Raw genomic sequence first — 12,587 nt, 5'->3', positions numbered from 1 at the left:
TCGGTGCTGGAAGCAAGATTTCTGTAGAGATTCCGAGGCGCCACACATTTCAGTCCATCCCACCCGCTCCCGTCCCCATTCCTTCCCCACTCTTCCTGGGCCTGTTCCGCCCCCGCCCTCTTGCGGTGCCAAAAATGGTGTGTGCATCAGTGGTCGCACATGTGCCGATCACACCCAGATGGGGAGTTGCCTGTAAATAGTTATATTTTGAGCCCTGTGGACATGTCTTGGGTGTGGAAAGTGCAGCAGAATGTGTGTGTGTGTGTGTGTGTGTGTGTGTGTGTGTGTGTGTTAGTTAATCCTTCAACGTATAGCCGGTCTTTTCTCTCTTCTCATGAACTTTATCATACCTCCTCTTTTGCATTATTAATATATTAATATCTGTTTTATCCAGGAAATGTCTCAGGAAGCCTATGGATCCAGGTCCCAGCCCCCAATCACCCAAGGCAAGCCTAACCATGAAGAAATGAATCTAATCCAACAAGAGAGGCCATCAAGCTTACCAGTAAGAAATTAGTTGTCATCTGGTAGAAATGTTTCATGTACTGTGTTGAAAATAATATTCTGCAGTGTAGAAATTGTTTCAAATTCTTGCTGTTTGGGGAGTTTTTCAGTATCAAATTTATAATTGAATTTAAACTATAATGAGAAACAAGACAGTAAGGATTTAGCTCATATATTCAGAGAATTCCTTCATTCTCAAAGATAACTGAATAATCCCCATTCATTTTCTGTATTGGATGTTGAATATTTAAGATATACACATTTAACTAGATATGCAAGAATAATATTTCTCCTTGCGTATGCTCACATCTGTTGTGCTAAACATTTATCACCAAATTGGTGTCTGAAGGAAGCTGGAGTATACTTAAATATTCCTGCGTTAAGATTGTACCACTTTCTGCAGTGCTTCTTAACTTTAAAAACCAGCATTTGTGCAGATGACCTTTCAGTGTTTTAGATGCAACATTTCCAATTATGGACGATTTGCACAACCATGTTTTCTATTGGATTGTTGCAGATAGCCTGATCATTTAACTTGGTAACATGTCAACTCATCACAGTCAAGCTAATACTGATTGCATGGGGGGGGGCGGTTAAAGAAGTACTTTTATGTGATATTCTTGTCATATTATAATTACCTTATTAACTTAGTTGAGTGAATCTGTTCTTGATTGACAATATGGAAAACATTTTTGGAATGATAATTGGAAAATACGTCTTATTTTGTGAATTAGTGAGAAAACAAGTGATGATGTTGAACAGTGATGATGTTGAAATTTTAAAAATTTTAAAAAGGTGATATGCTTAATAATAGCAAATTTTAAGTTGCATCTAAAATGAGTTGTGTTTTTTTTGTGTGGCAGCCCTAGAAAAGTTTACTAGAAAGTAAATCTCTTAATTTAGCAGGCTTTACGTTTAAGTAAATGTATTTAGGTGGGTTTTTCGGCTATAAGAACTGCCAACTCCAACTCTTACTTATCTGGTGCTTATGCTGTTGTGCTTGTTGGGGCTGATGGGAGTTGAAGTCCAAAGCATATGGAGAGCACCAAGTTGGGGAACGTTGGGTCACAGTAATTGTTTTCAGAGTAGTGTGGTTTTACATAGTGGTGGGTTTTGCTGGGTCATTTCATTTTTTGCTAAGAGTCACAAATGAGTTGTGTGCAATATTTTGTTTCCATTATTCAACTGCCAGGAACAAAAGTAAAAATTAGCAAAATAGTATCTATTTTCAATTCATTTCTGACCACATTTTTTCATGTATTTTTAAAAAAACAAAGTTTATAAAAGACAAATTGGTTAAAGCTGAATGCTTGCATACCGACCTACATAATTTAATAAGACATATATAGTCTTTAATAGCCTGACTATATATATTTCAGACTGTAAGAATTTGTTATGGTTACAGAAAATGCAGCTTCTTTCTCTAATTCCATGCAGTGTAGCACTTGAGTAATTTGGAATCACCACAGAGCCATTAAAAGAATGCTTTGCAGAAGTTTCACACTTTAAAAACCCTTAATTTTACCTGGAAAACCTTAAGTATTCTACTGAAATTAGCCAGACTTTGATGAGCTAAGTTTGGCCGAATAACACGCTATGTTTCATCCCCAACTATGTTTAATTTTAAAAAGCAAGAAAATAAGAGGGAATGAGTTACATAAAATATTTCTACTTTTGGGACTTTTTGTATGGGCTTTTAATTTCCCTGTAATAATTAGTAAATAGCTTTTTTTTATTTGTATATGTTTCATGTTTGTCACTTTGTATCACACTTTCTTCAATAATTCTTAGCAATGAATTATTTTTAGGACTAATGCAGGACCTAGTTCATGAAAGCATCATATATTGCAAAAGGGATAATCCTCATCTTGGCAGTTGTTAGAGGGACTGAGAAAGGGAGCAAAATGTTCACCAATTAAGAATGAGGGCAGAAAATTTGCCCTCATGCTATAATTAGGTGTCCTGGCATCAGATCTCATATGCTACATGGCATTGTGAGAAAGCCTAATTAAAGCGAGGACAGTCTTTCTGGCCCTTACTCTGATTTAGCTTCATGGGCTCATTGCCAAAAATCACAGGGCCACAAGTTCTGTACAAATGCTGATCTGGGAACAGTATTTCTGCCTGTTTGGGATGCGGTTGGGCCCTTGATGAATATGATTTGATGTGCCCCTTGACCTGGTCTTGCTAGTAGATGTTCAGCTGATGCTTCATTTAGTGGGGCACTTGTGCTGGGATTTCTGGGGCTACTGTCTTCATGTCAGGAGCCTGTTCAAATAATATTAGAAAGAATATGATGTATTTGGTTTGAAAATGTCAACAAAAAGTAGATCAGGAACAAAAGCAAAATACGTGAAATTACTTGAAACTGTTGAAATTAATTTAAAAATTATCCTTCAGTGTTCCAATTTGCTTTAGCTCCTTGATAAATGCTGAAAATCTATGAAACAATATACACAGTGGTACCTCCGGTTGTGAATGGGATCCGTTCCAGAGGTCCGGCTGGATCCCGAGGTTTCCGCAACCTGAGGACCACTGTTCTGTGCATGCACGTGGTGGTAGACCACTTCTGCGCATGCATGCGCGGCGAAACCCGGTCCAGTACTTCCAGGTTTACCGCTTTTGTAACGTGAAGTTTACGTAACCAGAGGGTTACGTAAGCCGAGGTGCTACTGTACAAGTAAAAGAAAAACACACAGGAAATGCCAGTACAGTGGTACCTCAGGTTACATACGCTTCAGGTTACATACGCTTCAGATTACAGACTCCGCTAACCCACAAATAGTGCTTCAGGTTAAGAACTTTGCTTCAAGATAAGAACAGAAATCATGCTCTGGCGGCGCGGCAGCAGGAGGCCCCATTAGCTAAAGTGGTGCTTCAGGTTAAGAACAGTTTCAGGTTAAGAACGGACCTCTGGAACGAATTAAGTACTTAACCTGAGGTACCACTGTATTGCCTACTAAAAAAAGTAGCCACCTTATTTTACCCAAATAGTAATGCATTTTTTAATTCATCTGAGCAGGCCAACTTCTTTCTCCGATGGATTTGTGTAAAATAGTGTAGGCAATAATCCAAAGGATTCAATGGCACTTTTGCTTGTGCAAGAAAAGGTGCTATGATTTGTGCCAACTCCTCCTTTCCTCTGCAGCACTCCCCTGTGCTGCATCTAATACTATTTCTAAGAACCCCCCAACTCTAAAGACCAGATTTTGGGGGTACATTGCATGCTTCAGTTGAGAGGAGGTGGTGGGAAAGTGACATTCCACAAGCAGAATTCTTCACACGGTTTTTAGGACCCAAGCTACAATGTGGCTCCTGTCGAATCGTGGATATATTCAGCAAACATTTCCATGAATATTGCAGCAATTTCAGGCAAAGATGCTATTATGATCATGGGGTTTTCTGCTGGCTATATCACCGATTTAACCAGCTCATACATTATGTTTCCCCACAAAATCACTTACTCAACTATGGACTGGACTGCATCAATTCTAAGCACTAGAATGCAGAAGTGGGGGAGAAGTGCGCACATGAGCTCAGCTGAATACCTGATGGAACAAGTAAACTTTGAAAATCACAAAGTAGCTTAGCGGTTCCACCAGATGATTGGCTGCAAACCACTTTTGGGTATGTGGATACTTTTCTGTCACCTATGCATATGTTTTGTGTGTGTGTGTGTGTGTGTGTGTGTGTGTGTGTGTGTGTAAAAATGTAAATATACTTTTAACCAGTGCTATTTATTTCTAAAAAAAATGTTTAGAGGAACAGTGGTACCTTGCGTTACAAACACCTCAGGTTACAAACACTTCGGGTTACAGACTCCGCTAACCTGGAAGTAGTACCTTGGGTTAAGAACTTTACCTCAGAATGAGAACAGAAACCGCACGCTGGTGGCAGCGGGAGGCCCCATTAGCTAAAGTGGTACCTCAGGTTAAGAATGGACCTCCGGAACGAATTAAGTTTGTAACCAGAGGTACCACTGTACTCTCATTTTCCTACTCATATTGAAATACTGCCCCTCAATGAGGCCAAACTTAGATTCACAAAATGCTTAGGGGTATGCGTACCCCTGCGTCCTCCCAGAAAAAAGCACTGCTTTCTAATAATAATAATAATAATAATAATAATAATAATAGTAATAATTAATTCTTACTAAAGGTAAAGGGACCCCTGACCGTTAGGTCCATTCGTGGACGACTCTGGGGTTGCGGCGCTCATCTTGCTTTATTGGCCAAGGGAGCCAGTGCACAGCTTCTGGGTGATGTGGCCAGCATGACTAAGCTGAAGTACATCTAACTGAAGCAACCCCTTCTTATTCCCCTGCCTACCCATGTCTCCATTCCATCCCTTAATGTGTAGTTATCCTGCGTTTATTTTAGATTGCAATCCTTGGAGTAGAGACCTGACATACCTGTTTTTTGTAAAGTGTTCTGTGTGTGTGTGTGTCTTTGTGTCTGTGAAGATATGTGGGTCTCCTGCCATTTGTACCATCTGCTCCTTGGAAATCTCGCCCTGTTTTTCTCAAGGTTTCTCTCTGAATTTCAGGGGACAGTTTAATTTATTTCCTTCAGCGGAGAACCAAACTCATTTAATTATATAGACACAAGATACTACCTTATAATGGTGAACTAAAAATATGCACTGTTTTACTTGGATACTTAAAGAATTGACCCACATTCAAAACAGTCTAGGTCAAACTGTGTCCAGATAACTGAAGAATAAAAGGAATAATAATTTACTATGATGTTGGACAAGCCATTAAGATTAGCTAATAAAAGTATGGTTTGTTTGTAGCCATTTGTTTCCAGCCCACATTAGAAATTCATCTGCTTTGAATTTAACAGGAACATTTGTGCCAGGATTTTTATATACAATGTGCGAAGGAAATGGAACAACTAGTGAACTGTCTAGCTGTGCTTGCTTGCAACACAAACTTTTAGAAAACCTCTCTGAAGGGTGAGAGAGCATTCAACTTTATGAACCGTACAAATGGTTTATACTTTTGACATCTTTTTGAGAAATGTGTTTTAAAAATAAATCTGTGCAGTGCAGTACTAATCAAAATGCATTAGACATCTCTTTGCTTTTTAATGTATATTTATTCATTGGTTATTTAAGAAAAATGGCCCCAAGAAGTATATTATGCTGAGAACCCATTTAACTTACAATATTATCTTTTTTCCAAAAGTATAATTATTTTGACATAATTTGAAAAAGAAGTTATCTAACAGTACAATTACTAACTGCCCCCAAGATCAGTATTGTAAAACAGATGTTCAAAAAACTACCCTGAAAGAGACATATTTAAGTATCCCAAGGTGATATTCAAAGAACATAGATTTAAACTTAACAAGGTTTTGGGAATGCAGCGCAAAAGAGTCTGATTTTCAAGGTTTGCTAACAAAACGAGAAGGAATGCACAACCTTAGTAATAGTTAGATATTTCAAAATAACTATTATATTAAAATAAAAAAAAACTTTCTCGTGGTGAGATGTGGCTGAGGATGGTTTCACAGAAAGCTTTTGGCAGTCCTTTAGATGAAGTTATTTTTAAAATGGTACTATGGTATCAGGACAGGAAAATTTTCAGTAAGCAAAAGCTTTTGAGCTTGACTTGGTTTATTTTGCTAGCCAAATGAATACTCCCGCAGGTGAATGAAGAAACAAAACAAACAACTAATAAAAATTCTAGTACTGTTTACGGATGTTATTGCTGATTTGCAGAAAGGTCAGCAAGCTAGCTCTTGATAATGGAAGTTAAATGCAACCTGCAACTGATACATGAATGGCACCTGGGTACCAATCATACCCCTGGTTATTTACTTCTGTTCCTTTCTTGAGCTGAAAATAACTATTTGGCAATATGGTAAATAAAAAAAGAGGAAACTTTTGATGGTGTAATTTTTGTGACTGAAATTTTCACATTGTTTTTGCTCAGTGTGGAATGAATGGTGTTTACCCCCCTTTCATTTTGCTTGCTCCTGCAATGTTGTAAAATAACTGAATGATCTGGTTTTCCTTTGTTTGGGTCAAGAAATTTTAGCTGAAAATTGTTACTCTGTGAAAGAAGATTATTGACTCAACAAGCCTTCAATTTTCACTGAATAACACTCCCACCCTCTAGCTTCAGGAACATATTGTGCATCCATTCTATTTTAAAGTATAGACTGTAATTTAAGACTGAGGCACTTTGATGCCCCACTGAACTTTGTTTAAGCCTGGAATAAAAGAGGGGGAAAGCTTTAAGCTCCAAAGCAAGTGACTAAGCTTTCCCAAGTGATTTTCTTAGCTACTATACTATAGATTAAGAAAAAGTTAGAAAAAAATTAACTTTTTCTTTTCAGAATACAGCTGATTTTAGCTTAAGTTTCACAAATAAGGCATGTGTGGGAACATATTATCATAGGAGAATCTATTTAAGGCAGGTAATTTAAAATCATAACTGTAATGGTTTTCTAGAGACAAGACATTGCTATATGCTTCCTGGAAAGGCTGGTCATGGAATTGACTAAAAACAAAATGATCCTGGGCTGCCCAAGAGGTGATGCACAATACTATCAAATTCAACTTCGATATAAGTGGATGTCACACAGAAAGTCCATCAAGTTCGCATTTAATTTCAAGGGAGAACTTTTCTAAAACAGGATATGATTTTTTAAAAAAGAAATTTGAAAGGAAAAATCATGTAGGTTATATCTTTTTGAGATACTTGTGGTGGGATTCAATTAATGAGTCCCATCCTCAGAAATTTCGCTCAAGGACTTCTGCTGGTGCAATAGGACTTTGCTCCCTATTCTTCCCCCAAAATTGTCTCTGGAGGGGGTCAGGAGAATTCCCAGAACAGTGTGTGGGGGGAGGAGAGGGGGATCATTCCATCTGGCAAGCCAAATGCTAGCCGTGAGGATATCCTTAGTGTGACATTTAATTCCTCTTTTGGAGGTTACTAAAAAACACAATAATAAAAGCTCTGGTAGAATATACACCACAAATTAGGAAATATACCAAAAAGGATGCCAGCGTGGTTAACGAACACATCAAGGAAACTATAAAAAGCAGGAAAGCTTCCTATAAAACCTAAAATCTTGCTAAGAGGCTATCAAAACCAAGCACGAACTCTGGCTACTGATTATGAGGTAGGCAAACAAAGAATTAAAGAAGCATGTTTCAAACATAACGTTATTAATATATTACTACAAAATAGTGGAACTGTCCTTAAATAATTACAAATAGAGAAGACAGCAGGACCATTAGATGACTAGGAGATGGAAGGAATGCTGAAGGATGCTAGAGAGATTGCAGAGCAGTGGAGTGAATTATTTTCATTTGTCTGTGCAGTGGAAGATGTAGGACAGATAACCAACAAGTGAACCACTTTTTCCAGGGAGAGCTTCTGAAGATCTTAGTCAAACTGACATGACAAGAGCTAAAGTTCTAGAGCTGGGAAACAATAAAAGTTAACAAATCACTGTGGCCAGATGGCATACATTCAAGTAGTTCTTTCAACTAGTTGTTGCAACTAAAATCAAACTCCTTTCTGATCATCCAATAAATAGCAAAGTAGTCAGGAAATTGCATAATGCAGTCTAAAGTCAGTGCTGGCCCAATTGGCACAAAGCATTATTAAAGATAAAATTATTAGCATGTAGAACAAGATATCTGCAAAGAGCAGTCCTGCCTGCAAAGAACAGTGTGTCAGCAAGCATGTGAATAGGGAAAGATCTATATATCCAAAAAGGCTCCTGGTAAGAAGTTACGGCAGGATTAGGGAAGCTGCAGTCCTCTAGATGTTGTTGGGACCACAGCTCCCACCATCCTTGACCATTGCTCATGCCAGCTGGGGCTGATAGGAACTAGAGCCCAAGAACATCTGGAGGACCACAGGTTCCCCATCACTAACTTAAGGGATAAGAAGCTTTGTCCTTTTGCTGATCAATAAAGAACAGGAAGCAGAATGCAGGAGTAAATGCAATGGAAGTAATTAATCAGTGGAGTTCTCTCAAGGATCTGTTTTGCGTCTTGTACTATTAACTTGCTCATAAATTGTCTGCTGTCAGTGGTGAGCAGTGATGTGGCCAGGTTTGAGAGATGAGACCAAATGATCCAGGCTGGTGAAAACCTTAAACAAACAACAAAGAGATCCATTTTTTCCAGACTCAGCAAATGAGCAACCAAGTGACAAATGCGGCTTAGTATGAGTAATACACATTGAGGCAAAAAGATCCAAATTTTGCATGTATACTCATGAGGTCTAAATCAATTAGTGTGTAGCTAGGAAGGAAATGCTGAGGCTTTGCTCTATCAGGGCTCTTTCCATGTGCAGTTAACCAATCGTTGGAACACATCCAATCCAAATTTCTGCGCAAAATCCTGGGGCTTCCAAATTGTGTGCCATATGCAGCCATGTGTCTGGAAATTGGACAAGGGCTGCTGGAAACCAAGGTGTGGCTCACCACTCTAAAATTCTGGCTCCGCCTACATTTCATACCTGATCCATTTTCTTTAACTTTCCACATGCTGGCAGAATCCCACCACTCCAAATGGCTAGCTTGCATTGAGAGCAAAATCAGAACCTATCACTCAAGTCTCTGCTTATGCTCCAACAATTGGAAACATTCCAGACAATCAAGTGCAGAATCCTAGAGATTGAATTCCAAACCCTTTGCAGTGCAGCCAATAAAACCTGTTCCCCATTGGGGTTAAGAATTCCCACCTTTGTTTGGCCACTCCATATTTACACCAGCTTTACAATCCCAGAGCTCTTTCCATTACAAGGGCTCTTTCCATTGCAAGATTTAATGTCTTACCATCTGCAGTTTTGCAAGGTAGATTCACAAAAATCTCATACTCTGAAAGACGCTGCCCTTGTGGCACCAAACAGGTCGAATCCATCACAGATATTTTATTTTATTGTCCATTTTTTCAAAAATATATGATAAATATTTGGAGGGGATTTGAAGGAGGGGATTTATCAAACTGATGATTCCAGAGTGTCTTATCTGCTGAACAATTGTAATAATTACATTGTGGAGAATGTGGCAAGATTTTTGAGCAACACTATGAGATTGCGTCCCCATAGATCCTAAGAGGCATTTTTGTATCTCACGACATCTGAACAGTTTTATCCTAGAGTATCTCCTACTACTTTTCGTTAACTGAGTTGTGTTCTGATCCATGTATATAATGCACTTTTTCTATGCCAAGAAATGAAATTGATTGATATATTTTCTGAAAAAGCATGTCTGATAATAATTGATAATAACTGAAACATGTTTAAACTAAACATAGCCAGCTTGCGTAGCCCACAGCCTTTGCATTATAGAATTTATATCTGACTAGGGGAGTAGTTAGGATATTAAGGATTTCTGTTTGACCCTGTAAGGTCACTAAGCAAAATCACATACTTGAAAACTAAATGTCCGTATTTTCTATACTGTTTGTTGTACAGTTTAAATAGTCGTAATTTTCACAGCAATAAAATGTATAACACACTGTGACTTTAATCTTAGATTTAAAAAGTAGGCTTTAACTCAGTGTATTTAGTAGAGACTCCTTGATTCAATTTTCAGGGATCATGAATATTGTCTTTAACATGTATGTTTTATTACATTTGGCTATAATTTAAGTTGTTATTTTAAAGGATTGTTTTTCATTAAAAATATATTTTAAAATGACATCCATTTAAAAAAATGTTTTAAAAGCATTTATTTTTATCCAGCATGACCTATTGCAGCGATGCCACAACTTTTGACATAAGAAAAATTAATATTAGTTCTGAAACATTTAATTAAATATCTCTTCTTACTCATATTTATACATTCAAAAACAAACATATTGTCACCCTTCATGTTTCAATATATTCTCCTTAATCTGTTAAATATAGTGTGGTGCAATATATTTCATTAGCTTACAAAATATGGACATTTGTGCTTAATTATTCTCTCTATGTGCTAAATGAGGTTTATGCTTTCAGGCTTTGAAATGTGAGAAGTTTGCACCTTTCAGATTTAACCTCTCTGATCTATTTTTTGTTGTGGCACTACATCACATAAAAGTGCTAGGCATTGTTCAGTGACTAAAATCTAAAACAGGCCCTGCTTGTGGATTTACACTTATGTTCACTTTTTGCCTAAAAATCACTTGGCTAGTAAAGGATGTGTTTCAGTTTTAAGCCTGTACTTTTGTCATCTTAGATTCCCAGGGCTTCCAGTTGCAGACATGAGATGGGTTGTAACTGCATGCGCATGATTAGTATTTAACCCAGAATCTCAACATTATATTTAGATGCTTGCTTATTTTCTCACAACAAATCACAGTTCTGCATAAAGGCATTTATTCTTGTTACTCCATGTCTTGCCAGTGTAATTACTCCTAACACTGTCCGTTCAGTACCTCAACCCTTGACTATAGCTTCTTTGATTCACAGAGCTGACTTATTCTCTGGATGCGGCCTGAGATTGTATTTGATCCAGCAGGTCAGAGGTCCTATATACCATTTCAAGCATGGCTTAGTTCCCAACCACTCTTCCTGAATGGGGACTTGTTAGAAAGGGTATCCAGGTGCGCTAAGATGAAACAGCAAGTTTGCCTCCGCTTGCTGCTTTCACTTTTGTCTCCTTCTTCCTCTCCTTCCTTTTTCCTCCTCCTGCAAGGGGCTTCCGTAGGGCTGCAGCGACGGTCCACCCCAGTGACCGGACTCCTCCACTGAGATGCCCAGAGGAGCCTGCACCCCTCTCCCGGCCACCCAGAGCAGCATAGGAGTGGCCAGAGGAACACACAGATGGATGAGCAGGATCTTAAATACTCTAAGCCAAAGTGGAAAGGCACAATCTTTTCACACACCCCTGAGGTTGCACTGAAAGTGCATTTATGATCTGTTATAGAGGTGTCGCAAGTTATTGAGCAGGATGATCTTGTAGGCAAACATCACTGCTTCACTTCTGTAAGAAGAATTGGGGGGCAGCAAAGCCTGTGATGGCCTAGCCCCTCTGATTCTGCTTGCACCCCGCTTGCCAGCCTAACCTGGTTCCCAGGGGGGATATCTATCTATCTATCTATCTATCTATCTATCTATCTATCTATCTATCTATCATTTATCTCTATCTAACTGTCTGTCTGTCTGTCTATCATCTAAATATATCACTTGATTTTAACAAAACGTCTAACCCAGGCATGTCCAAACTGTGTTTTGGCAGCCTAGTTCGGCCCGCCGGTCAGTTTAATCTGGCCCCTGTGGCAGTTTATTTCCTGGGGCTGGGGTAAAATCCTAAAAAAACTTCAACAACTTCAATCTTTAAAAAAGATCAACAACTTTGGTTGGCCCCATGGCCCTTCACTTCATCAAATCTGGCCCTCTTTGAAAAAAGTTCGGACACCACTGGACTAAAAGCATTTTACAAAAAGAATGAAACATAAGCTTAACTTTGTGGTCAGGACAGTATAGTAGGTAAGTAACGGCTCCGGCAATCCAGTGGTGGCAACTGTTTCTTGAGTGACTTCTTTACCTATGCAGGTTTGAAACGGAAGAAAATGTTACTAGCATATGGAACTATAACTTTCATAATATTTGGCAGAAAATGCTAGTGCTATTTTCCATCTAGGAAGTTTGAGAGTTGTAGATCACTCCACAGTGATCACAGGCAGAAGACAATACTGAAGTATCAGTGCACAATGCGTTCAGTTAAAAAAAAAAACTTGGGGAAAGGAAACATCCAAAAAGGAGCAGTTGGCTGCAGGAACTGTCACTGCCTGATACCCCCAGTGGAAGATTTGCCCCCTTGGGAGCTGGGATAGGTTGGGATGAGTTGAAGGACGATACAAGCTATTTTTATTTTTGTCTAGGAAGGAACTATAAAGGAGGGCAATACTACTTGCTGTGTAATTTTCCCATTATTTTGATTTCTCATGAGATTCTTTCTAGATCATTGCAGTCTCCAGTGCAGTCAACTCTGTGAGTGTACTTTACCAAGGAAAAAAAAATCCCCCTTCCAGTTGATGAATATTGTGGTACAGTCCACCTCGTAACCTTCCTGGATATTTTTATAATTTATCATCAGCTGACACAGCCTGGGTAGAATATTCTTACC

At 38.5% G+C, this 12,587-nt stretch overlaps 1 protein-coding gene across 14 annotated transcripts in view; it reads left to right on the top strand.

Moving 5' to 3' along the window:
- The window catches only part of ARID1B (AT-rich interaction domain 1B), a 355,979-nt gene that overhangs the window by 102,413 nt on the left and 240,979 nt on the right, over positions 1-12,587 (top strand). For all 14 annotated transcript variants that reach the window (XM_082215164.1, XM_082215169.1, XM_082215163.1 and 11 more), the window contains one exon: positions 395-505. In XM_082215164.1, the coding sequence (XP_082071290.1) occupies positions 395-505 (111 nt within the window). The remainder of the gene's footprint in view (positions 1-394; positions 506-12,587) is intronic.

This window comes from Podarcis vaucheri, assembly GCF_965113315.1.
Source record: "Podarcis vaucheri genome assembly, chromosome: 3".
Lineage (NCBI taxonomy): Eukaryota > Metazoa > Chordata > Lepidosauria > Squamata > Lacertidae > Podarcis > Podarcis vaucheri.
This window is presented reverse-complemented; position numbering and strand designations above follow the sequence as displayed.